This window comes from Trachurus japonicus, chromosome 19 (genome assembly GCF_045865225.1).
Source record: "Trachurus japonicus isolate A0001 chromosome 19, Traja_1.0".
Lineage (NCBI taxonomy): Eukaryota > Metazoa > Chordata > Actinopteri > Carangiformes > Carangidae > Trachurus > Trachurus japonicus.
Window position 1 is genome coordinate 7385846 of NC_140925.1, and position 27569 is coordinate 7413414.

At 41.6% G+C, this 27569-nt stretch overlaps 1 protein-coding gene and 1 long non-coding RNA gene across 2 annotated transcripts; one reads left to right on the forward strand and one right to left on the reverse strand.

The window, feature by feature from the left end:
* Positions 1-27569, forward strand: LOC146967302 (uncharacterized). The gene is made up of 4 exons (XR_015034424.1): positions 1-138; positions 17050-17124; positions 25964-26007; positions 27441-27569. It is a non-coding gene; the product is annotated as an uncharacterized LOC146967302 (long non-coding RNA).
* Positions 20764-23663, reverse strand: LOC146967303 (zinc finger protein 503-like). The gene is made up of 2 exons (XM_085761223.1): positions 22971-23663; positions 20764-22342 (listed from the first exon to the last, which is right to left on the reverse strand). Exons 1-2 carry the CDS (start codon positions 23223-23225, stop codon positions 20912-20914), a joined length of 1686 nt encoding a protein of 561 aa, XP_085617349.1. The 5' UTR covers positions 23226-23663; the 3' UTR covers positions 20764-20911.

The window sequence follows — 27569 nt, forward strand, 5'->3', positions numbered from 1 at the left end:
TCCTGGCTCTTTGCCTGCTGCTGCCGGTTACTGACAGAGTCTGGACAGCAGGGGAGGACAGAGTATTTCTCCAGGGGACTGGGACACTTACAGCTGGGCTGCTGAGGTGTGGGGCTTGCCTCGGGGTAAGCCTCTTGTGTGAGTAAACACTATAATAATCCAGCAGAGTGACACACTCCTCAGGTCCGGGAATTTTCTCGTATGCCAGGACAATGTCTGACTTTGTGTATGATGATTGAATTTTATAGGCCAGCCTGACTCAAGTTTGCTGTCTGCGAAAATAAGTGTTTTATGATGTCCCTTACCACCAAGATGATTAATATTCTCTGAAATGTGTAGGCCCTCTTTGTATATGATGATGAGTCAGTTTTTATCACAGATCGTTAGAATCTTTATGAGCGTTTCAAAGCAATTGTTGAAATTCAAGTGACCCACTGTATCAATCACTTTATTACTTAGCAAACATGCCCTACAAATTTTAAACCAGAGCTGAACTCTGCCCGTCAGACTTCTCTGCTCTCCTAGACAATGACATGTCATGTAAGTCTGCTCCTCTCAACTCTTGAATTTGACTTTGGCAGCAGTCTTTCTCTTTGACTGACAGATGAGCGAGCGATACGACTCCATCAAAAAGTGCAGCCTGACAGTTTGATTTGACAGCCCTCTTCAAACCAAATATACTCCTTGTTCCTGGCACTGCATCAACTTGACAAGAAGAAATGTGGTAAAAAAAAAAAAAAAAAGTAGATATCCATACAGAATAACAGGACAAATGTGCATAAATGCAAAGTGTAGGCCAGTCATTCTTCTCTTCATGTTATCATTTTCAAGCTGCTACACAACACTTAACGGCTGTCAGACAAATAGTCACACAAGTGTAAAATGTCAACAGTAACAAACTATTTACCTCATAATCAGACTGAATTGCCATTTTAGTTTCACTTCATTTGCTGAGTGTGACATCATGCTCACATTAGGGATTATTGTTTTAGGGGAGGGTCGGTCAGTTTGTCATCATTTATGTTTCCTGTCTGTCCAGTGTCATTCTCTGTGAAGCAGAAGCTGCAGCTGCAGTCACAAAAAGCGGATAACCGCATGCTTTTCAAGATGATGTAAATTTGTGAACTGTAATGTAACCTGTAAAGCTCCATGCATGTTGAACCCTTGGAAGTTTTAATCAGTAGGTTGCTTCTAGCCATTAGTGACATTTGAAGTTGAAGATATGGGCAGCCGTTCAAAGAAGGGCCAAAGCAATTGGATATTTGGATATTCATAAACAAAAGTCTTGGTTCCTGCTTCTCTGTTGTGAATATTTTCAGGTTTCGTCGGGCACTGTAAATTAATGTTGGGCTTTGGACACTCTAAGATATCACTGTGGACTGTACCAAATTATTTATTAGAATTTGATTACACAACAAAATAAATTATTAATGACTTGACAATTAAAATAACCATGTTAACTGTCATCAACATTTTGTCTTATAATAAATTAATCTCAATATTTATATGAAAAGAAAGCTTCCAAAGAATGTAACATGAATGTATAGAATATATGATGTGAAGGACTTTGTCAGTGCCGGATCTTAAAGAACTTTTAAAACCTAGGGCCTATGGGTAAACATGACCCTTTTATAGCCATTAAACAACGTCTTTTGTCAATTATTAAACAATATGACTTGTTTTCTGCCATTAGCAGGGAACTTACATGGAGTTGCGATCGAGTCACTAAATATTCTTGTGCTTGCGCTGTCATCACCCGAGTGTGTAGGTCCTCATCATTGAGATGTGCCTACACTCTGCTCTCCCATTTAGCTAATAAAACGCATAGACCTAAATGATTCATGGCAACCATTTACATAATTCATAATTAAATCATAACCCGATGGCTTGGAATTTATTAATAGTGAAAATGCATGTGCCGCCATCGTAATATACTAATTAATATCTTTAGTTATCATTGGCACATTGCTCACTCGGCTGGGGTCTGGTTATCGGGCAGGAATAATGCAATGCAACAACAAATTATCTATGCATTTAAGTGGGAATGTCTCGGAGTGATGGCCACAATATGCATTTGCCTTAAGAACTTAATGGGGAATCTGTTTTATCGGAGATGTCACATGTTCTGGCTAATCATTTTGAACACTGTAAAGATTAGGGCTAATGCATTTCCCTCCTCTAGCTCCAGTGTATGACTGCAGGGCATCTCTAATCGCACTGTACACTTTTCCCACAGTCCACGAAAACATATGCCACACACGCTCTCAGTAACACAGTTTTATCTGAAGACAAAGGAAATAACATTGAAAACAGCATCCCTCTTAAAGCAAATAGATTTCCTGATTAATCACTAAATTGCTTGTTGTGCTGGAACGTCAAGTCAAGAAATTAATCAACCACAATATTTATCAATTAGTTGTTTGTTATTTTTCATGTGAAATTATAAAATATTTGGCACTTCACACCAGCTTGAAAGCCTGTCAACATGTTTACATTCCAATCCACCTACAGCACATACTTATCATTAAGACATTATTACATCAATATTTTGTATTATTGGTTGGACCACACCCATCTTCAGTCTTGGCCTTCGTGTTGATTTCAGCTACACGCCTGTGATGTTTTTTTGTGAATGCATCTTACACAGTTGTGGTGCTATTGCACTGCCAAAAATCTCTCCACAGACAAACATCAAGCTGGTTACATTGCAGCCTGTGACAACAATAGATTGCTTGTGTTTTGTCAAAAAAAACAGGAGGCTGATATGACCTCATAACATTATCCCACTGCTTTCAAAAACACTCAGATCAGGCTAATGAACTCGTGTCACCAAGCACCTTTCCTCCTTCTCTTTATGAGCTCAATGTATTCTTAGTTTAGACAGTTAATTCAGAAGTGAGCATCCACTAACTCTCTCCACCAGTGGACAAACAAAGGGGTCCTCTTCACTAATGGTCCCTGAGGCTTCACCACTATCTATTGATCTCCTGTCACCCAATTTCTCTGTGACTTATGCCCTGCTTAATTCCCATTACTGTGCACACTGAAGCCTTATCAGGGAGAACAATAGGCTTGTTGTCACTGAGGGCAAAAATATGAGCAGGCCTGTGACAGTGTGAGCGCAAACTCATGACTTCAGCTCCTGGAGCCCTCTCGGTGACCTCTACGCTCATGTAGGCCAGTTTGAGGCTCGGCGTCAGAATACTAAAGTCAGTCCGGACCGTTTGCAGATGAATCAGAAAATTGGATCTTGCTCGTTTCATAAAAACGAGCCCCAAAAAACAGAGGGCCGGCTCCTTAGCCATAAAACTGTCGCCGTGATATGTCACTAGCAATGATGATTCTCTGTTCCTGCATGCCCCCTCTCCGGCTTCTCCATCCGCTAGCTGCTATCTCTTCCTTTCAATTATATGTTTCTCTGCTCTTTTAGACAAAGAGTAATAAAGCTATAAATTGTGTATCCAGCAGAAGGTATGGACATTCTGTCTCTGAACTGCTGTTGAAACTGCCATAAACCACCCACAAAGTCAAAGATAAGGATTTACAGTTATTTAACATCATCCATGTCCCCTAAATCACACTGATAAGAGAATTAAGTGATGGCTATAGGTTCTTTGTCCTCTAGCTATTGATTTTTTTAACAGAGAGGGCCAGCGCAATGTTTTTATTGAGCATCCTATTTGCTTGAAGCTTAAGAGTGGAAATGGTGCTATTTGGATTCTTTTATTGAACTACACAATCAGCACCCTGAATTAATTCTATCTGATAACTGAACCGTCTTCTTGTTTAACTTCCTCTCACACAGTGGGAATGTTTTTGAACATAGGGTCGGAAAACATGACCAAGATGTCGCTAATAGAAATCTGAAGTCAAGCCAAGCTTGCCAAGCAGAGATAAACAGCCTCCTTGATAACCCAATGGAGTGATTTATATAGTTGAGGTATTTATATAGTTAAGGACAATTCAGTCTTTATACCAATTGTTTTTTGGTAGGGTACAATTATTACGCCCTTCAGGCACAAGAACTGAATACGCTGAAATTAACCAGTCTAAATAGGAATGATTGTTCCTTTTTGGCCGCTCCAGACAAAACACATGACTTGATTTACAGGAAGACATCCATCTATAATAGTAATTGGTATTAATATCAAATGTGGCAAATAATCTGCTTGTTAAAGCGACCATTGTCTCACCAACCCCGGAGTATATGTCCCTCCTAGTGCGTAATGTCCCAGTTAGAACAAAGATGTGTTTAGCTTAGCGGAAGTTAGTCACTCGTTTCAGCATGAAAACACAGTGCCTTCCAGTCGTCGAAGCTGTAGCCGTTCACATTTAATGATTCAAGTTCACGACCCCGGAGCTATGATAAATGTCAAGCGCAACAACATCTCGCTAACTAGACATGCCACTGCCAACCAATCATCTTGTTATTGACTGGAAAAGCATAAGGCGCTGTAATGTGACTCTAAATGCTACGTTTCAGCGTATCTAAGTGTGTAAACCATGTGGGCCAGTTATTCAGCCTGATTCCCGAGGCTCCGAGCACCACTGTCAGTTTCTACCCTGAATCACACGACAGGCGTTAAGGCAGTTCTCCCATTATATGTCAGTACTTTCATTAATCATGGAAATATCCGGGTGGAAGAACGGCTATTCATTTTTGAAAAGAGCCGTGGTCCACTAAGGTTTTGTGATCCCAAGTTGATGGAGAAATCTTTCTGTGTACAGCAGTGGTTTCCAACCTTTTTTGTTTGACGCACACTGACACTACTTACCATGTTACATGAAAATTTGAGTGGAAACTGTGCCTACTTCAACTGTTGATTATGTTTCATTAAATTCATAGTTTTCAAAGTCTTTAAAAACAGGAGCCACCTTCCCCTACTTTCTTATAACTTCAATGCTCTCTTAGTTTAGAGTTACAGTTAATTATGCTAATTATGACTCAGTCATGGAAACATCAGCCCTGCCACATACATCTCTATTTGTTCTGTCTGTCATTAAGCTACAATATATTCTTCTCTAAGCTCTCAGAGTCCAACAGCTGTTAACTTGTTTTAGAAATGACATTGTTCATACAGCTTTGTTGAAAGCTGTTAATTTTGCCCGGGTGTCATCTCCTTTAGCTTGGCCTTGGATTGATGTGATGACAGCAATTAATGGATGTAATCCTCAGTATTAAAATAGCCCCGTGTGTGCGTCAATGCCTGTTCCACATATCTTTCACATAAGAATAATGTGCTGACACTGAGGCCTAAGTTGTTGACGAACTTGTCATTAATGACTGAGTTTAAAGTTTGACAAATGAAAAGTTCCACTTTGAAAAACTAGAGCAAAGTGATACTTAAATCAGAACTTCTCCATTAGTAACAAAATCTTCTAAAAATCTCAACACAGCAAAAGAACCCATATAAAACACAAAGTCACTGATGTTGAAAACCTGTGATCTATTGCTATGTACTCTAAACAAAACTCTTCAAGTAGTGGTAAATAGTAATACAAACTAGTTTGCTTTTTTATACGAATTGAATTTTGTGAAATGATAATATACCATGGTCTTATGATACTGTAGCAATCATGTTGAAGTGAAAATCATTTTGGAAAAGTTTGTTATATAAGGATAAAATCAACCAATCCAATGTCTGACTCACCCACCAGGAAGTATTTATGACGGCTTTACTCCGTCATGCTGTTACCATATATCAATCTCACTTCTATGTATAGACCAGCTGGGTTTTATTATGGCAGAGGGTCACTCCATTTGTACACAGACCCCCCAGTCAGTCTTAGTATAGTGCCTACTGATGAGGCGGTTAGCAGGTGTAAGATGGTAACAACACTGACTGTAATCCTTGTTCTGTCATTACACCATGCTTCTTTTAAACAGCACTCACAGGAGGAGAGAATTAGGAAGAACTCAAACTATTGTCGGATTTATTTTAATTACTGTAACTGCATGTTGTGCTAATCTTGAATGTACCCTGTGACCACCAGAAGCGGTATGCCGCCATATGTTTTTACTACTACATTTAGTTTGCGTCATGTTTATAGGCAGGACAGCACATGTCCAATTTATGCTGTTCTGTTGTTTGTTGCCAGTAAGCATTGCTATGTTTGTAGAGAAGAAAGCTCCACAGGGTGTCTTTAATTTCTTCACCAGCAGGTTGTAGTTGAATTGTGCAGTCGTGTTTTGGAGAGATTTCAGTTCTCCTGCTCTAAAGCCAAAGTTTTGTATATTCAAAATTTCTGCCTTTAAGCAGTAATGGAAAACAGTCTGTCTCGTCTTATTCATGATCTTGAGATTTTCTGTTGTGTGATGGGTTTTGGAAGTAAGTCAAACTTCTACAGAATAAAAGAGCTGGACAGTTTCAGAAGATGTGGAGACATAAAAATGCAACATTGACAGTGACAGCTTAAGTTATTGCAGTGTAAACAAATCAAACATTCCCTGGTTAGCAATTCAAATACAAAAGCCTCTTTACTTGTTGCTGCATCGTACAGCGTCTTATACATCTTGTACCCACTGTTAGTCTGTCTGGATAACATGAAGAGAAAATTATATACAAAATAATTGATTAGTATGAAGAATTGAAAAATCATTAAGGAAAATAATCGTTGCAGCCCATGTTGCTCAGCTATTATGATGCACAGCTTAAATCCATCACCTGATCAAGAGCAATTTATTTGCCTTTTAGAATAATTTTAAACGCATCATCATGTCATGTTTTGGCAGGACCACATCTCAGCATCCTTCACTGAAATGCACTTGGAGATGACTCGTGGTGCCCTCCCTCATTAGTGAACTATTGGGAACAAATGACACGGAGCAGAAGAGTCCAAAACCCACATAAATACAGCAGAGCGGGAATTATGCTCAAATGTAAAACTCCCAAACAAATGAGATTGGAAAACTCTCCGGGGCGTCTTCTAAACTTTGCTGTTGTCATCAATCAAGAATATTGCCATGCAAGTCCATGCAGGACTTGGACAAACTGCTACTTTAAGCATTTCTCCGGGAGGCATAAAACTGTATTTATGGTCACCACAGGCAGGTGTAAAGGAAGATTGGCAAACATGAAAATCAAGTTCTCTCCCGGGTGCCATTGAGGCGTGCTCGGCTGTGTTAAATCATAGATGGAAAGAACAACAGTCTGGTGGCACAATGGTCCAGTCTTACAAAGCACTGCCTTGGGCCTGCGTTTTACATTCTCTCCAAATCCCATTATTGGAGTCAATGTTTTGTCTTCATACCTGTTTTCAGCTCTGTAATGAACTTCATACGTCTTATTCTGCACATCAATGACATAATATACACTTCATTTTAGTGTATATTACCCAATGCCAAGATTTAAGGCCGCAGAAGATCCTGTTTCTGCACTTAGCTGATGTGGGATTGATTTCCTTTACAAATATATGAATCACTGGGGTCATTACTGAGCCGGACTCTTTCATTAAATTGAGCTATATCTCCTGGTTCAACACTAGGCCTTCTGAGAGCTCTCCACCAAGAATATACTGTACCTCCACGGGCTAATGCACAACATTGACCCTCGGTGGAGAAAATAGGTGACAACGTCGTAGCCTTTTAATAATTCAGATGTATGTTGGGGGGGGTTGTAAATATACTTCTAAGTGGATCAGTTTAATAAATGGAAAAGCAAAGCAAAAATCTTTCTGGTTATTTGAATGAGTAATATCATGAGTGGTAGAAAATTATAAATATAATGATACACAAGTGTACTCATATACATGCCAGTGTACCTTAATGCTTTCCAAAACCCTTTTAATTGGGAGGCTTATAACGGATCACTGCAAGTCGCTCCCCACTAGAATATTCCTCCGGCACACACACACACGGGCAGTATTGACTTTTCAAATAAAAAGACATTAATGCAGATAACGGCCATTTTGAATCCTCATTAGTCACCGGTAATCTAGAAACATGGGCGATATATTAAGAGTGGTGTTCGCGGCTAGTCATTAAAGGAGAAATAAAAGACAAAATAAATCCAATCTTGGAACGCCTGCGATTAATCATGTTGGCCACCGCTGGCTGGCTGGCTGCTTAACAGTTTTATTGACTCATTTATGCTGGTTTTCCTGATAATCCATTTATTCTGAATAATGCCTCCCTTCATGCTTAAAGTGCTGTGTTCAGGTGATACCACCACAAACTGTAGATTTTTTTTTAGCTCCTTCCCCCTAGACAAACATATATTACAACAATTACACGTAACGGTTGACAGAAGAAAGGCCACAATTGCACATTATTCAGGGAGGCTTTTAATGAAAGTGTTAATTAAGTATATTTTCAATTATTCCTTAAGGGGATCACAAACTAAGATAGTATCATGAATAATTTACTGTGGAGTATGTAATTAGAAGAATGTTAATGTAATTTTCGCAGCAGGGAATTACTAAACAAGAGCTGCAACATATGCAGAAAGGTTCGCTGGTGTCCCTTAAATAGCACACGGGGCTGCACATAAAGTGTCATGTGATGTGAGACAATGGAGCGATAAGTAATGATTAAGATGTTCACACACAGTCGCCATGGAGTGTAATTCCTCCATCCACACCCCTGAAGTAGCTCAGACAGACGTGCATCAGCACCTCTGCACCTGACCCTGCACCACTGCCTTCATCTGCAGTGGTGAAGCTCCTCTTCATTGCCCCGATGTGTACGTTTACACAGGAAGGCAATATAGACCGTTTTTTTTTTTAAAGGCAGCTCTGTCAACAGCATCATCACACCTGGCTGGAGAGTGACAGGTCAACACCTTAATCAAATATGAGATAGAGCGAGCTGTTCTAGGGTCCAAGGTTTTATCATAAAACATAATCGTTTGTTTAGATAACTATTGAATAACCTTCCATGACCTTTAATACCTGATCTCTGGCCCAGTTGTCGAAGTTTTCAGTGCAGTGCATTCAAACTGCAATAATTACAAATGAATATACAAAAAGAAAAATTGTCGACATAGATAGTTCAATAAAAACTGGTCACTGTGTCCCACATCTTTACTAAATCCATACAGTATCTACTGCATTATTATCTTGGACTCTCAGCAGTTTATTTTCAAAAGCATCCACACACCGGCTGATATAGTTTTATACTAATAGGAAGTGATACAACAAGTGTTGGCTCAAAAGTTCTATCAACTCTGGAGAGCTATTAAACTTCAGAGACGTCAAAATGTTTTACCCTAAGATTTAATGCTTAGTATTTGTTTTCCAATAATTTTATGGAGCCACTTCACCACCATCCACAATTTATTTTTATTTTTATCAGCTGTGAGCCATTTCCTTTATGCATTTCACAGTGGGAGAAAAGAGTCCATCAACAACACGCTCAAAAGTCAACAGTATTTAGTCTGCATGTTGTCTAATTATTGTTGTGGAACGCATTTATTTGAACACAGATGTGCACAGAAAATATACTGACGTATTAAATGCGTGACAGGTAACTAGTTAGGTCAGTAGTGCATGAGAAAATGGCAACAAACATGTATTATTTCACAATGTTGTGCGATTAAAACAAATCAATTGTTCCAACATTCACCAGATTCCATTGAAATCCTGTTCCCTGGTTTTTGACATCTCCTGTTAAATTACAAATAAAGACAAGGCCAGAAACTGAAAATTTTGCAGCCGGGGGGTGAAGATCGAGATTCTCGAGGATTATCCCTTTAACATTTCTAGAAGCAAGAAAAAAAATCCACAGCTGCTGCATTTCAAACCAATCGTGAGCGGTCTGTTTCCATTCAACATTAGTAGATATGTGGCTGTGTATATATAGTAATGAGGATTTTGAGTGTTCTCAGCAGCGTCTCCGGGGACTTTCTCACAAGGTCTTGACTGAAAGTCTGAAGCCTATCAAGTATCCCACACAGCACAAGTCCTAGCACCTGACGACATGGTTCTGTAGGGAGTTTCTGCTGTCACAATAAATCAGACACAGACAGGATACAGTATAATCATGCTGGTGTCCTGTTTCTCTCGGCCTCTGTTGAGCGCTTCAGCAAAATCCAAGCTGCTCATGGTGGCACACACCACCGCGACTGCATATGTTGCCATACCCACAGTGCTTGATGGTTGACTTGAGAGGAATAATCCATTGGAGATAACATACAAAGAGCTGTTGATGGTTTACAGTATGCTGCAGGTCTACACAGTGATGCACTGTGCTGCTAGTAGCTTCTTTTATTCTTAAAACCAGCCCTTACTTTGATAGTAGATGGAAGCCTTTGAGGGGAAATAAGAACCCTGTTTAATATCTTAACATGCAGCTCAAACCTTAGAGCCGAGGCATCAAAGACATGTGACGGTGTTTGAAAACAAAGCGTTCCACTCTGTGACGGTATGAAACCTATACTTCAAAAACCAAAGTAAATTGAGATGTCGAAGCTATCAGAGTGGGGACCCGTGCTGTGTGCTTATATCTTGAGCTTCCCTCTCTTCATAAAGATGAATCATAATGTCTAATTCTCACAAATTACCCAAACATTATGTAGCACTCTCATTTCCAACACTGTTTAATCTGTGTCTGGAGTATTCGCTGTCACTTCATGTTGCAAACACTCCTCTCACTCTGGCAGTTCATTGTCTTTTGATGGGCCATAAAAGGCTCGGTTTGATGGATGATAACTCGGGGCGTCTCTCTTTGTTGTGGGATGTGACGACTGAGTGCACGTGAGATGTGAGGAGAAAGACGCGGTGTGAATGGGAGATGTCATCGATGTCTTGCGCTGACACCGAGGCCCTAAGCGCGGGCTTTGATCTGCGTGAAGGACTGCAAAGCAAACACAAATAAAAGATTCCAGTGTTACAGTTTCCAGGGAGAAAGTTGAACTGTTTTTTTCTGAGCATTTTTCCAAGAGGTCTCCTCCTGATTGGTAATGTGTTCCTACAGTAAAAGTAGAGAGGCCTGCTGGTCGCGGCTCTGCTAGAATTTAGAGGTTGACAAATTGGAAAAGGTGTTTTTGGAAGGTAGAGCGTGCGCCGGCTTCTACCTGTATGTAAAATGTGATTTATCAAGAGAGTGGACAGCTCATGTCACTGCCTTCTGATCCAGTCTAATAAATACTGAACGCTCTATAGGCCCCGGACTCCCCGCTGACCCTACAACATCTGCTCCGGCACTTACTACTTAATACATTAGCTGTGAGAACAGGGCAGGTGTTTTCAGCTGGAGCCAGAGAACATGAAAAACAGATTGTGCCTCCGGTTCATGCAATTGAATTAAAATGAGTCACCCTCAGCTTTTCTCATAAAATAAAAACACAAATAATGTTATGGCATGAAGGACAGGTGGGAATATTTCATCAGTCCGCTTGAAGGTAGCAAGAAAACCCCCCGAAATAATTGAGTGCAGCTCGCATAAGGAATCCATTATGACCTAAAGATTCCTGAGATAGATATATACGTATATATAAATCTCCCTTAATGAAAACAAAGGCTTACTATGCAATATAAATTGCTTTCCACCATATTATAGCCATAGTGCAGCTCTTTGTGGTGTTTCTTTGATGTTTACTCAACCAGCTGAGCCTCATTCACGTCATGGCCTTTACATTGTAGACTACAAAAGAAACACTTGAAAGGTCAAGTCATGATAGTACTTGTGTACACAAGTAAACATTTTCCAGCTATAAGCTCTAGAAATTAAAGGAATTGGGAATAGATTTGGAAGCAGAGTCATTAAGAGAATTCCCAGGAGGCAATGGGAGAGGTTGACCACACTGATTACAAATAAAAGCACATGATAAATATGAGCTGTTATGTGAGATATGCTGATTACGTTATACTTAACTGGTGGTTTGTTTTGTCCCCCGGAGAATTTCATTTGTGATCTTTATACAGTCGGTGTTTTATTATACCATGAAACTTTTGTGCAACATTGGTCATGTTGCATCATTCTTTTTAAAGGTCCATTTCACCCAAATTATGTAAAACAAAACAAACACTGGCGATCTCTGTACTTACTCTTGGACTGTAACTGACCTGATTAGACTGAGTGTGAATTAGACCTAGCATGACTTGGCTCCCAGGACCAGGGGAGATGACGAGGAGTTGAGAGGAGCTGTGAAAACTGTTGGTGTTTTGATTGTCAGAGAAATGGTTCAGGTTTTGATAGATCTGCCTCTACTTTTTTTCGGTACACTCCAGTCCAATGTGTAACATTTTGTTTTATGTTGCTGCTCATTGAATGAAACAAGATGAGGTTTTTTTGACCATGTCAAGAAGGAGAGTTGGAGAGTTGCATTGGAACATCTTCCTAAAGAACTTATAGACAGATATTTAATAGCCCAAAACACCAAACCTTCTGTTGGCAGGAATTGGGTTTGGACCTTCTGACCATCATTGCTATCATCATGGCTAGTATGGCTACACATGAACATTTATTGTTTCCAAAAACAAGATGTTTTTTAGCCAGAGTGATGCACTTGGTTTCCTCTTTATGATGAACAAGGGCATTTTAGCTCATTTTGAAGCAGTCCCTCATACACTATGCTGCTGCTGCTGCTGCTGCTGCGGTAAATACTCATTAGTGCATATAAAATTGTCCCCAACAAATGCACAATGCACTCTTGAGCAGAGTAGCATTTTGTCAAAACTCCACTGCCCATGTTGTTTAGGGAAAGAATTTAGCCTTTTAAAAATGATGGTATATTTCTGAGCTGTCTGGAGCTAAGTTGGAACAAAGCGATTTGGGACTTAGTGGTACAAACATGCTGACTGAGTCTGAGAAATGCACTGATGTGTTGTTAATTTTGGCCTTTTTTTGTTTTGGGCTTTGTAGGCGGCAACAAAATGAAGCCAGATATATATCCTTTAAGTTCTATTATGAAAGAATTATCTCATTGCAACAACTCATCAAATACACTTAGGCCAAACACATGCAGCTGATTTATATAAGAGCTGGTGTTGAGTTTGGCAGTGGACCAGGTAAAAAGTGATTTGGTTGTTGCAGATCAGACATTTAAAAAAAAATAAGTTTCCAACATTGTGAGATATGGTCATTTCATTTCAGTGACTAATTTACTTCATCTTGACTGTTGCACTTTTGTGAATGGGGGGGAAAAAAAGAAAGAAAATCAGACACATGTATCTCATTACTGTCCATCACTGATTATTTTGATACAGATCTCGGTCCCAATCCAATATAAAGAAATTTTGTCATTAATATACAAAAAATGATATTTTTCTGGAGCCTCACGAGAGGTCTAGTTCCAGACTAGAGTATATGTAGCTATGACTTTGGAGTTTGCACTCAAGCTCACCTGTGTGGGTGTAACACAGACTGAAACCACATTTCATTTCTCTTGTCTGTGGAGTAATGTGCTGCGGATCATAACCTCGGGATAAAGTCATATCAGTCGAAGTATTTGAAGCATATCAAAAACCCAGGATACCTCAAATTGAACCCTGTCATTCATTTCCTTCAACAATGTATGCGCTTTTTTTTTTTTTTTTTTTTTGGGACTCTTGTGTCTTTCTCTTCCATATGAGCTTGGCTTTATGTTATACACAGCAATGCTCAGCCATCTGGTTTTCATTTCCTGTGAGGTTCAAGATGGTTGGAGAGTTTAACAAAAGGAGCCTCGTTTGAACCGGGGGCTAATGTAGTCAGGATGGAATCTGTCACTCAGTCTATTGCATGTTGATGACTAAGAGCAGTTTCAGCTGTAAGCAGTCCATGATTTATGGACACTGAGTGAACTCTTGTAAGCAAACGCCAACTAGGAGTTCACAGCAGCAAGTGGGCCCTTTTTTTTGGCTGTGGCTCGCCTGCATTTTCTTTCCATTCATGCCAAAGTATTTCGCACGGCAATTAGCTCCATCCTCATTTGGGTCTGCAGTCCCACAGGGTTAGCGAAGCCATTTATCATCCTCAGGGCTTGGAACTCCACAGCTCCATCTCAGGTAGTTTCTGTAAACAGTCATCGGCCTGGCTCTTTCCATTTCACTAAATGAGAAGGAGATACAGTAGTTTTGAGGTCCTGCCATCCATCCATCTGTCGATTGCTTTGCTTTTTCTCTACAGGTGTGAAGGCAAAAGGGAAATGTCATTTCACATGGCTCATTTGTCATATGGTAACTACATAGTTAGAGTGAATGGAGTGATGACAACAAGGCCCCCTTGCTTTTTTTTCAGGGGGTCAACTGCTTTGGATTTTGAGTGTAGAGTGCGGGCATGACTGAAGACTGTTCTGGCTAATGAGGAACACGCTTAAAAGAAAAAGGACACAGTGTCTTTTTGCTTTTAGACATTATTAATATTAAGTCTTGTAGTGAGCAGGATTTATAGTGTTTTTAATAGCAGACCTGACATTTAATGCATAATGTTTACATGGATAAAGATGTAAGATATGAAACCTTGTTAGGCACACATTAAAGAACTAGTCATATTTTATTCTGATCTATGAATTGAGTTATATTGAAACATAAGTGTTGGCTCTGCTACAAGGATTTATATAGCTTCCAAATGCCTGTGGGGCATCATTAAAACACATATTTGAGCAGGCAGAGCCATAAACATGTGCTGGATGCAGTTTTTTGTGTTCTTAGCCCAAATATCTTCAGAAGCAGCCAGGAAAATAATTGAACTACAATATGTGCATTTTTCTATTTTCACATCTATCCTTGGAGAGCCATTAGGCCTACTCTACAAAGAGCCTGCCAACTGATTCCGAATCCATCATTTGTTGAACCGATATTTTGTGGTCTCTGTCGCCGCTATGTCTTTACCAATCAGAATTAAGGAATTAGATTAAGCTCTTTGGTTTTCTCCTTCTTCAGTGGAGTCACGCTGCAGTGCAGGCCCAGGGGTTACGGGGAGTATCAGAGGGGACTAATTGTCAAGGTTATGTCTCAGCGGATGATTGATGTGAGGCCAGGCTGTTTTTGTCAGCCTGTCAGGTGGCTGGAATGTTTAATGTTCTCATTATTGGTTGCTCTGTTGTGTATATTTCTCTGTCAGCGCCGCTGAGCCATCTGAACTGCCAGAGCACTTCAAAGGCCTGCAGGTCATCCGTCTTCCCCCTGACGCCCTGAATGTTCAGCCTCAGCTGAGTGCTGGTGATTTGTTATGACTTGAGAGCCAGCTGACAGACAGGTCTCCTATAAAAAAACATGCACCCATTTCCCTTTTGTCGTGCAGAGAAAGCATCGCTGCTCCTGTAACGTGGTGGTGGGGGGGTACACACGACTGTCACAGGAGGCTGACACCTGACAGTTGTGTCATCTCACTAATTTGCAGACAGGATGACTTGAAGTATTTCTTCTTCTTTTTTTTGCCTCAATGTGGATTTTTGGTTCTGGTGTCACATACTCTCATGGGTCACCATCTGTTGTGAAGCGCCACAAGGAACAAAGCTGAAAAGGGATCTCTATATTAAGGCACATTTTCATATTCATCGTTAGTCCAAGGCTTTGTATGCACCATGTGATGGCACTGAGCAGAGAGCATCATGGGAAGAGAACAACACTGATGGCTGCAGAGCCAGTCTTGTAATGAAAAGTGAGAGGTGAGACGCTAAAGACAAGAGAAGGGGAAAACAGAATCCAAAATCTCAATTCTTTTCCCAGGCCCTTTACAAGATTGATTGTTTTCTGCTGATCTAATTTTGGATCGTATGAAAACAGTCCATTTGTCTTCAAGAAAAATGATGTGCCACATGCTGCAGATGGAATTTTTTTTGAAAGCTGAAAAAGATTAAAGAGAAACTCTGCTCCTCAGCCCTAATCACGAGCTGTAGATTACTCTGCCGATTTAACCAGATGGCAGGCTCGATTCTGCAGGCTCTCCTGTATATTAATGAACAGCAGTCTGTTATATTTGACTTAGGTAAGTGAAATGTCCATCACCTGTAATGGTCTGCCAGCTGGCATTATGCATTTTGCACCACTTTGGGTCCTACGTGGCATTTTTCATTTCGCCGCGCTCTTGAAGGAATATTTTTGTTCCCTGCTATTTTCCATCATTGTCACTGTTCTGGTAAATATTTTTCTTTCACCAGGAAGAAAAGTCTCCAAGTTGTGTCCACAGCTAATTTCCTCTCATAGGTCAAGGCAATAATTCTGGCACTAAAACTGTCGCGCCGGGCGAAGCACACAACTTCGATATTAACGTGATTAAGTTAGCCTGTCGACATGACTGCAAACATGGCAACACACTATGTTAACAAACCTAATAATAAGAAGTGGGGGAGATAAAGTGGAGAGAGATGGCTGCACAATCTCTGGCCGCTGGTGTGTCTGGTACACGAGCCGCTGACCTTAAAGAACGGCTTGTGCGGCTTTTAGTCTATTGTTAGTTGGTGTGCGAGTGTTTCCTTTGTCTCCTCTCTCTTCTGTGTTAAATTGTTTTATTTACTTGTGACTGTATCGGCTTACCGCTCGCGTCTTTTAAAAGCAGTCTGCTAACTGTCTTCGTCTCAGAATGTCAGGCTGACGGCACTGCAGAAAACTTAAAGAGGCAATGAACACATGTTTGCCAGCCCGAGCGCCCAGAAACTCCATCCCATGAATATGCCAAGCCTAATTTTAAACCAACAGTGGGGGGAACTTTGGCTGGGTTTCCTAACCAAAGAGCACGAACAGCGAGGAAGAACAATGCCAGTGTGTCATACATTTAAACACTGTTAAATTAAAGGCTGTTTACTGTTCGCAGAGGCCATTCATCTTGCTCAACGTTAGTCTGCTTCTTGCAAATTTGTCAGTAAGAGCTTCCACATGCCAAGACCAGGAGGGGGGGAAAGTTGGGGTTATCAGAGGAGGGTTTTCATAGCGTGTCTCTTCAGTCAGCCTGTAGTTAATTAGCCACCTCCACACAATAAGGCCATAAGTCATTAATCACCCGGACCCTAGCAGAAGTCAGCTCGCTGTGAGCAAGACGTTGTGGAGACAAAAAGTTTGCCGCCTATGACAGACTTCAAAATGGCCCCTGTCAGTGGTGTGTAAATTATAGGGCATGTTGAGTGCTGAAAGACAAGGGCCCACTGTTTGACTCACTGTTGCTCTTTCCTTTGCTTTGTGTGTTGACAGACTCTCTTCGAGGGAAAATTCCCCTTTTTTCCTCCCTTTCGCATTGGCTGGCTCGTTACTGTAAAAGACTTCATTGTGAGTATACAACAGCACACACAAACAAGTTATCCACATTAAGATAATCTCAGTCCACCATGCTCACTTCCTTGGCTTTATGATGCCTCACTGGAGTTAATAGAAGAAGACAAGCTCCAAAGGTCAACGGCTCAGTAAGATCCAGCCTCAACTTTGTATTCCTACCGTTTACTTTGCTTGTCAAAGGGAGGAAATGATGGAGAGATGATAAATATGGGGCTTGTTTGGAGAAGCAAAAGCCTTTCTGCTGTAAAAATAAACCACCACGTTTCCCGGCATGATGGGAGACACACTTCTCAGCTGATTGAACATGCAAAAGGTCATCGTTTTTTTTTCCTTGTGTGTCTGTAAACAGAGATCTGCCTGCCTTTCCAGTGTACATAAGCACTGGAGGGGAGTTTATTCAGAGAAACAAAAGTTTATGAAAGACGGGGAAAATCTCGTGATTGGGTCTTTTAACATCGGTGACAAAAGGGTGTTAAATTCATTATATGACTGCAACATGTTTAACAAGTGTTTGAAAGCTGGCTGATGTGTTTCTGATGCATGAACACGTGTGAAAAGTCCATTTCCGTACACGACCGTGGCCGTTCTGAGGGGGGGGGAGCAGCTCAGCATAGCAGGCATGACATCCACGGCCTTCAACCATAACACAGCATAGAGGGTTGAACACATGGCGTGCAGCTGTGCAAAAGTGACCATTTTTAACATCAACATGTGTCTGCGACAGGCCGCGCTGTGCCGATCTGTTCTCCCCCGCAGGTGAAAAGGCCGTGGGTCCTGCTCATGCTGCAGTTCAAGGCAAGAACAGGTGGGGCCGACCCTGTGATTCAACATGGAGTCACAAAGCCGTCCAGCGTCTCATCTCCTGACAGCATTTTATATTCAAACATGTGGGAAAGACATCCTCTGTCACGGGGGAAAAAAGATTGATAGACTTTAGCATGGTAGGATAGATGCATGTGAAGCCCACTGGGCCAGCTAATGTAATAAACAGAGACCTACCAATTACCTCTATCCATACCATGCAGCGCGTTCCCCCCTGCAACTTCTACATAACCTAAATTATTTTCTCTCCTGAAGATAAAATATATCGTGAGACTTCAGCTAAACCAAATTTGAACATTATTGATGCAGTACGGCAATATAAATACTGACTTCTTATTGATTGCACAACAAAACTCACATTGAGCAACTTGCTAGTGTTGGAGCTAACCTATTATTTTATGCAGTGTAGATTAGCATTAGTGTCATATACGGTTACATTATACAACATTTTTATTTATCTGGCTCTGTTGTCCAGGTTGACAACATATTTAAGGACATATTTAACTTTTTGTCTTTAAGCCAATGGTGGCAGATTAAAACATAAGTTCTTATACCAACACGACTGCACTTTAATACTGGGATCAAAGCAGCATGTTAACTTTAGAAACACTGTACCGCTTCACCACACCCATACACATACCGTAATAATGGAGTTGGATGCAGACATTAGGAGACGTGCTTGAAAATTTACAATATTTGTCAACTTTCTTTATGACAACATATATGACACATGTTTTAATATATTGTCACTTCACGATCTGTTTAAACAGCAGGCCAAACGTATGGCTAAAGCCACAGGTGTGTTGTAGCCTGTAGTAATAAAGTTTTATATCTGCTTACAACAACTAATAGACTATTACAGGGCGATATAAACGTTTATCAACCATTTTTACTCTTCTTATAAATACTTGATGAGGTTAAAGTAAAGTGTTACAGGGACACTTATTCATGGGGGACATTCATTTAATCACACTGATATTTCTAACAGCATGTGATAGTTTTTATATATCTGTCTGTCTTAGACATGGCTGATAAGTGTCATTTGGGATTCTGCGTGTGTGTTTGTGTAGTTCCCATGTCTGTCATGGAAAAAACTGATTTTTTAAGCAATATGCTTACATTATATAACCTACATAAAAGCATAATATACTTTAAATCCATAGAAAATGAGTGATTAAGATTTCACACAAGAATCAACTTGGCTATAAAACCCTAGACTTAATATTGACTATCAGATGACTTTACATGCATCATGCATTCATCCCTACAATGTATCTATCATCTCATACTGATAAGTTAAATCTGAGTAATTGATTGGCTGGTTCATATGTCCATACACGAGAGGATGTGCGAGTTAATACTAGTGTCACACACACATCTGGTAAATGGCGAGAAATAATGTTCGCGGGTCTTAATCCAATTTGTTCACATCACATTGTTGTGCTGTTTGTAAATGAAAAAGGATGCATGACATATGATCTACGCCGACTGCATGGCTGACTGGCTGCAGTGCTGAATTGTGGGTTTGGGGCTTTGTTACCATCTATCACTGAGCTATGTTTAGGACTCATCTACATGAAGGATGGCTGGACTTGATGAATATGACGTCTGACCATTAACGATGGTGATTTTATTGCTGGAGAACAGCCTGATTTAGAGAGGACGGATAATGACACTGTTGAGTTGATTTGTTTTAAAATGCTGATTAAATAGTTAGGCCTCGCTTTATTTCATGCCCTCCGCTTCATGGCTTCATTACAGCGATCACAAAAGCAGTGGAAAACGTCCCACATCTGGTGTCATCGTAAATCTTTGTTTAGGCCAGCTCCTCGCTGCTATCAGTGGCTCGTTTGTCTTCGTTAATGAAACAATAATGCATGAGCTCATGATTGAGAGGATTCAGCATGTTTTGATGGACCCAAGAGATATTGCATCTGAACACACACACACACACACACGCACACTGTGTCCATACTGTGGCTGCAGCACTGAGGCTTGTGAGTGTTTTTGGCTTCCTGTCACTGCAAGTTAATAAAATAAACGCTCACAGAAATCTGAAGAAATCTTGTTTCTGCATCTTTGCAAAACCCAGCGTCAGCCTCACACCATGACAAGGACCCACGAAGATGAGGTTGTAAACAAAAGGAAAATGTGTTAGATTCTACCATGACTGTCCACAATAAAACTGGATATGGTTTTATATGTGTGGTTATGTTTACCACACCCTCTAATATGGCTCAATTAAATAAATTAATACTACACATTAGAAAAAACACACACACACACACACAAAGCCTGCAGTCTGAAGCTAAAAAAAAAAAGAACTGAAAAATGTTGGAGATAAATTCCTCATTAAAACTTTTTGACCTTGTAAGAACTGATAACTCAATATAAACATTATAGTAAATTCGTTTTAAAAAAGAATCTCCTCTATCTATATATATATACGACATTGTGAGAGCTGTCTGAGGCGTTAAAAATGCCATCCAGGTATAAACGGGCTTCATCAAACGTTTGGCTCCCCACAAAATAAATCGAAGTCAATACTGAAGAAGCTGCTTTCATTGATTTTCCACGTCCATCACTCTGTCAGGTCACGCGGCACAGGCAGCTCTCTAACGCGGCGCAGAATTAAAATAACTTTTTCAAAGAGTAGGAAGATTAAAATCCACCATTATCGCTTAATGTTTTTTTTTTAAGGATAAAAGAAAAACAAGTTGTACAGGGAAAGAGTTTTATGGATGCACAGCAGGAAAACAAAACCCAATATTCTCCCCTGTATAAAATAATGCACATTGAGGCTTTTCAAAGTTATATTATAATTATTTTTTATTTTAGTCACGCTTGAAGCTATCGCAAATAAATACAATGATCCCCACATGGATCCAGTCCCTGCATGAAGTACAATATAAAACTCATTGGGCCTAAATCTCCTTTATAAATGTATAATTCTTTGTCTCTACTGGTATCCTAAGGCCGAGGCTGTTGTCAGTCTTTGTCCATACAAGGCGTAGGGGGAGTAGTAAGGCCCGGTGGCAGCGGGCACCGGCACCGGGGCCCCGGTGGGCAGGGGGCTCTTTGAATAGGGGTGATAGCGGCTGCTCAGTCCGAGGGGGTGGTGGGGGCCCCTGAGGGCCAGCGCGCCGGGGCTGCCCGGGCTGCCGTTAGGGGGCATATGCATGTGACAAGCCATAGCAGCGGCGGCGGCGGCGTTGGCCAGAGAAGACGACCCCGCGTACCCAGATATCAACTTCTCCGTGCCGGCAAAGGCCGTGTGAGTCCGCAAGTGGCTGAGCAGCTCCTCGGAGGAGGAAAAGCGCTTATCGCAAGGTCCGTTTGCAGACACCCAGTTGCACACGTGCGGGAGGGGGTCATTGGGCAGCATAAACCCGTAAGGATACAAGGGATGTCCGCTGAACGACGGGGCCGAGGAGTGCACGCCGTGCAGCGGGTGCGTGGGGTACATGAGCTGGTATCCAGATTTGAGCGCATTGGCGGCCGCAGCGGCAGCCGCAGAGTCATGTGCGCAGTTGGCGCTGGACGCACCGGACAAATGGCTTGTGCAGTGGTAGCTCAGGCAGTAGGGGTCTCGACACAGACTGGCAGACATTAGAGACGGTGGAGACGCTCCAGCCAAGGGACTCGTCCCCGCTTTACTGCATCCCAGTTGGCTGGCGAACTGTGCGCTCAACAGCTGGCTGCTAGATTTGGTGGGGTCAAGGGTCATTCCGTGAGGGAGGAAGGGCTGCGGGTAACCTGCGTAGGCACCCGCTAAACTTCCAGGGTAGGAAATACCAGCAGGTGGCAAAGGGAAAACTGTATGGCCGGGCTTATAGGGGGAAACGGGGGCCACCAGTCCGGAGCCGAGCACGGAGGAGGAGGAGGAGGTCACAGATGGAGAGTCTGATGTAACAGTCTTGGATCCAGATGTGTTCTCCAGGTGCTGGCTGCCATCAGAGGTAATTCCACTTATCCTATGGTTACCGTTACTCTCCGTCGTACTGCTTTTATTGCTATCAGACTCCTTCTTGTCCTCCTTGTCCCCCGCTTTGCCTTCAGGCGGCAGTGGAGAGACTGAGGTGCAGGAGCTGGGGCTGCCTGTCCTGGGGGTGAACGGCTGGCAGGTGGCGCTAGGAACTCGGAAACTGGTTTTATCTCCACTCAGGCTGCTGCTCGAGTCCTTCTTCTCTGAGGATTTGGAGTAAGGTTTGAAGCTAGACTTGTCTTCGTTACCGATGTCGCTCATTTTCAGCGGACCGGATTTGGTCTCCTTGTCACTAGATCCATTGGAGGTGACGGAGGACAGTTTGGAGGAGGACGGCGGGTCCGGTTTCCCGATCTGAGAGCACGTTTGAGCCAAAAGAGCCAGTGGACTTTTCTTGGCATCCAGCTGTGAAATAAAACACAAACAAATTAATAAAATTGCCATAAAACATTCGCAGATATTATGTTTAGGCTTATTACGCACATGGAATCTCCGCATATTTGCGCATAAACTTATCACTGGATGTAACACAACAACTCAGCATAATGAAGAGGGAGCGTAAGACATACACACACACACACACACACACACACACAGACACACACACACATACACACACACAACCGATTTACACGCGACACATTATAAGATTGTACAACTGCAACACGTCCAAAACCATCCCATACAAAACAACAATACAAAATGTTATTGATATTTAGAAGCGAGTCCAAATTCTACGCCTCGATCACTTTATAATTTCAATGCACAAAAAAATAAGATGAGGGGGAAAAAAAATCTGAGAAAGGAACTCGAAACCAGGTTGAGAAATTTGCAATAAAAGAGTCAATTCAGAGCCACTGGATACAATCTTTAGTTACTTTGTCCACATGAATTCACTGATCTTTCTCCGGAGTAGTCCGGTGGTTTCGGAGTCAAACACTCCGAAGCGACTGGACTGGACAGCCGTGTGCGCAAAAAAAAGAAAAGAGGGAAAAAGAACAAACGTTTTCACAAAAATCACAGTGGTGCTTACCTCGATGGGACTGACCGGGGTGGACGGTAAAGGTTGGAGGTATTCCGGGTGTAAAATGTGTCCTGCCCGAGCCGTAAGCATTTTCAAAACCTTGATGGGAAGACGACTGGCTTGGCGAGAAGGGTCTGCGGGAGAGACGAAGTTGTGGACGGATAGGTGGCTGATCTTCACTGCGCCCTTCTCTCCCGTGGAGCCGCTCTCCCAGGCTGGATTCGTGCTATTTCTCAGGACAGAGATCGTGGGCGATGTGATCATGACCCAATTCTCGTGGAAATGGTTGAGAAATACATGTGTAGAGAGTAAAAGAAAGCCAAAACGGGTTTAAAAGCAGAATAAGAGTAGGAAGAAGAAGGAGCCTTCGCCACAGATCAAAGAAACAATGTTAAATCCTCAAAAGAGACGCGGAGACGAGTGTGTGTGGGCAGAATCCGTGCGCTTCACAGCCGCATTGCTTCATCCCCAGCGTCGCTCTGACAGTAGTGTGGCTGCGGGTCCGAGAGCGGACTCGGTTTACGTGCAGCGAGGAGGGGGGATCACTCCGCCTCCTCGCGAGCAGCATCTGAATTAGTCCGCAGATCACAGCCGTTTACCGCCTCCCAATCAAAAAGAGATCCCGAGGTGATCGGAGGGCTGAGGCAATGTGACGTCTCCTCTTCACACGGCTGTCTATTTCATACCTCACCCACTCCTAGCGCTTTTAATTTTGACTTTTTATATATATATATTATGCGTCTCTGCGTAATTGGGACTTTGACGCATGCGCCGCCCCTGCGCCCTGTGTGGTTTCTTGGATAGGTGGACCACGGATAACCAGAGGATGGAGATCACCAAAACCCCTTTTTATGTCACCTGAGCACAATATGCATTAAAAAAAAAAATCTATGCAAACTCATCCAAAAAAAAAAGGGAATAAGAAAAAAGCAAGATATAGAGCAAAGTGACAGCTCTGGACACATTTACGCTAATTGTTCTAACTAGAAATAAATGAATCTGAGCTCATTTTCATTTGCGTAAAAGGACTGCAGGTACCTCCAGCCCAGAATGCCTCGGTCTTTCTATAAATTTCTTTGAAAAATAACTAACGGAGAGCTCTTCTGCTCACATATTCGCCCCAACGTGCACAGATATCCATCGCCTTGTTTCACATTTTCTGCAACTTTCTCCTCTCTGTCACGCAGCCTGTCATCTGTCAGTTCCCTGTCCTGCACGCCAGTTATCTGTCAGCTGTCTGCACTTTTTTTTTTTTTTTTTGCCTCTTCTCAGTCAGATTCAGGTCAACTGCTATACAGTGAATCCTTGTGAAGTGGAAAGAAGAAGCGATGTCTCTCCCTCTCACTCCTCCATCATCATTTAGGCCTGTTATAGTTTGTCTGCTCTGGTGAAACTCCAAACTGTGATTTGTTTAATTGAAGATAAGAAGCCCCCTTCTTTCCCTTTTCGCAGTTCTGCTAAAGACATCTATTTAATATCATGCCATTTATCAAGTGTTTTGTTTTACAGATTAAAAATATTCCTCCACATTTCCGGCACATTCAAGCCAAAAAAAAAAAAAAAATCATCCCTTTTATTCCAAAAGTGCTTAAAAAAGCCTCTTGTGGCTGCTATTAATCATTAAAGCTTCCACATTTCTTCCCATCGAAATAGACCCACTTATCTTATTACTCAATAGCCTATAAATGTCTTGCTGATCAGGCGAAAGTTAAACATATGCAAGTGTTTTTTGATTGATAACAGGGGTGCTGTTTTCGGCAACGGCTGTCAGGCTCTGACACAGCGCTTTGAGTTATTAGGGCAGAGAAGGGCGACCATAAATTTCCACCGTCAGGCAAAAACTCCTTTATTGTGGACGTGATGGATGGCTCGCCGCGGCAGGCACCAAATTCTCGGCTTTATCCTTAAATGGCTGCACTTTTTTTTCTTTCGTCGCCGTAATTCATTACTTTTAAACAGAAAAAAAGCTTGAAATCTCCCGCAAGTATTTTCACACAAGGACACGTTTATGAATCACCCCAGAGTCCGTGCAAATAAGTGTTTACAAGCAGGGCTGGGTACCTCAGGTCGCTGATTATACAGGAAACAAGCTTCTATCTGTATATTGCATTTAAAGATTAAGGATGAATATTTTCGTTTAAGGACTATAAGTACTGTGTTTTTTCCCCCTTTCTTTTAAAAAAGTCCCCCAGAGTTCACATCTTGACACAATTTCAATAAAAAGATGCCCAAACTCAAACTTTTCTAAATATTAAAAAAGGAAATTAAACCTGAGTGAAGGAATTTCAGCTTCATACAAAATTTCTTTATTAAGCGAAACCAGTGCAGTTCAGTGTCCAAAATGCAACCTTTTCTTTTCATTCCCCAGAAATTATATTTTTTTTATTCATAAAAATGTCAAAATGTCTTCATTAGCCACACTTTCAATAATGACCTTTACAAAACTTTTTATATATATATTTAATTTTATTTCTTTGTGCAGAGTTGCACTGCTGGCTACAGTACTGACTGTCTTTATCTTTACCCTTGGTTTTGGACAAATGATAAACAAAACACCACAAATCTGGGTCTTGAAAAGACAAGGTTATATTTTTTGTTTAAGTATTTTCTTTGAATTTATTCAGGTTAGAAAATCTGAATGAGCTAAATAGGTGGATGATCTTGCACTCCTTCCGCAGTACTTCTTCTTTGTACATGTAGTTGTTTTAAGAGTTAGTCTTGGTGCTTGAACTGTGCACCCTTAACGTCATACATGTTAGAGACATCTTCACAATTCTGAAGGTGAAGTCACTGTGACAGAAGCTGCTTCTGTTACTGTGTTGTATAATGTTGTATAACAGCTTTCTAATGGTTCATCTGCATAACAAGGTCATTAGACAAAAACATGTACATTTGATTGTATTTGTTTTGAAACAGACTCTTGATCTGTTTTATTAATTTGTCGTATGAATTTATTACTGATCTCTGAATGAAGTCAATACTTTTGTGTTTTTCTTTACCAGAGGTTGCAGGCCAGCAGTGGAGGATTGATCCATGCAGCACGAGGGTAAGTCACAGCTTCGCTCTTTGTTATTCTGCTCTCCTTAGACCTGCGCTTGTACATTAAAAACACCACAAAGGACCTGTAACTGAAACTATTAAAAGGAAAAAAAAAAGACAAAAAAATTCAGGTGCAAAAGCCCCTGACATATAGCTTTCAGAAAAGGATATGGTCGATAAATGCGACATTATAATGTCAGGCAAATGGAATAAGAAATTCCCCTGACATGACATGAAAATTCACCTTGTGGCAGGCGGCACAGGGCGCGCCGCGTCAGCAGCCAGACAGGCCGACTGGATCTGACAGGTAAAAAGGGGAGATGATGGTTAGAAGGTGCTATTGTTTCATGCCACTTTCTTGACCTGTCAGGTCTTGGCGCACAGGCCTGGATGGAGGACCTCCTTGTCACATGAAAACAGTCTTAAAAGGCCGTTATCCAGACTATGGTGATTGCTCCTGTTTAATTGATTTGCTTTGCACTGAGGCCTGTCACATTAATAATGGTTAAGTACAGTCCCAGCGTGTCACACAGAGTGGTGCGTCTATCGGGAAATTAACAGCCTTAACTAACTGCTGTCTGTGAAGCAAGAAGTGTGGGATCATATGAGATGCAGCAGTTTCATACTTGCGCTGAAACTCTGGTTTTTCTGCTCTCTGTTGATGTGCAGCCGCTGTTCATTCTCTTCTTTGTGACCTCTTCATTTAAGCAGATATATATACATGGCTATATTATATCCCCTTCTCATTATGGACTACCATCCAGAGTAAAACAGAGAGCCACAGTGACAAGTAAGTGGTGTTGAGTGAATAAGAGTCAGATTACACTCTCCACCACTTCACAGGAGCCTTTGACAGGTCGCAGTAGACATTAAGTCTCTGATATTTCCATGACTGACTGACAGTTTGAAATTGCTCCCATCACCTTGATAGCATGGTAATGCACCTTGCATGTGGACTGTCTTTAAAGTGCAGGAAATTAGACTCCTAGTTGAGAGTCGCCTTTCAAGCAAATATGACAAGAAAATAGACTGCTTTTCTTTAGCACCCAGAGAAGCGGAGGGGGAAAAAAAAAAGACCCCACAGAAGCTGGCGCAGAATAAGAGGTTATAGGAGAATGTGTCAGGAAGTATTACAGATATTGTGTGTTTAAGACAGGACATTTCAGATACTTAGAAGTCATACCCATTCCCCTTGACTACACCCAAGATATTTTTCTGCACACCCCACCTCCCCCCTCCCCCTCCCTCCCCGTCTGTGTCAAACACTGTAGCGTTGACTTCATTTGCAAGAGCTCAACTAGGAGCTGACACGAAGAACTTACACTATCTCGCCGGAAGTCAGACGACAGGAGCACAGCATGACAGAGAGAGTTAGAAGAGTTGAGGTGCTGCCAAGATCGCGGCGGTGAAGGGTCTTTTTCACTTTGTCTCCTCAATTAGTTAAAGCTGGTCAGGAGTAGGAAGCAAAGCCTATGGAGATTATATGCTGTCGTCCACTTGCCGTCAGGTGAGTGGGGGATCCTGGCGCGGCTGTAGTCATGCTGTAGAGAGGAGTTAACTTCACCTCCG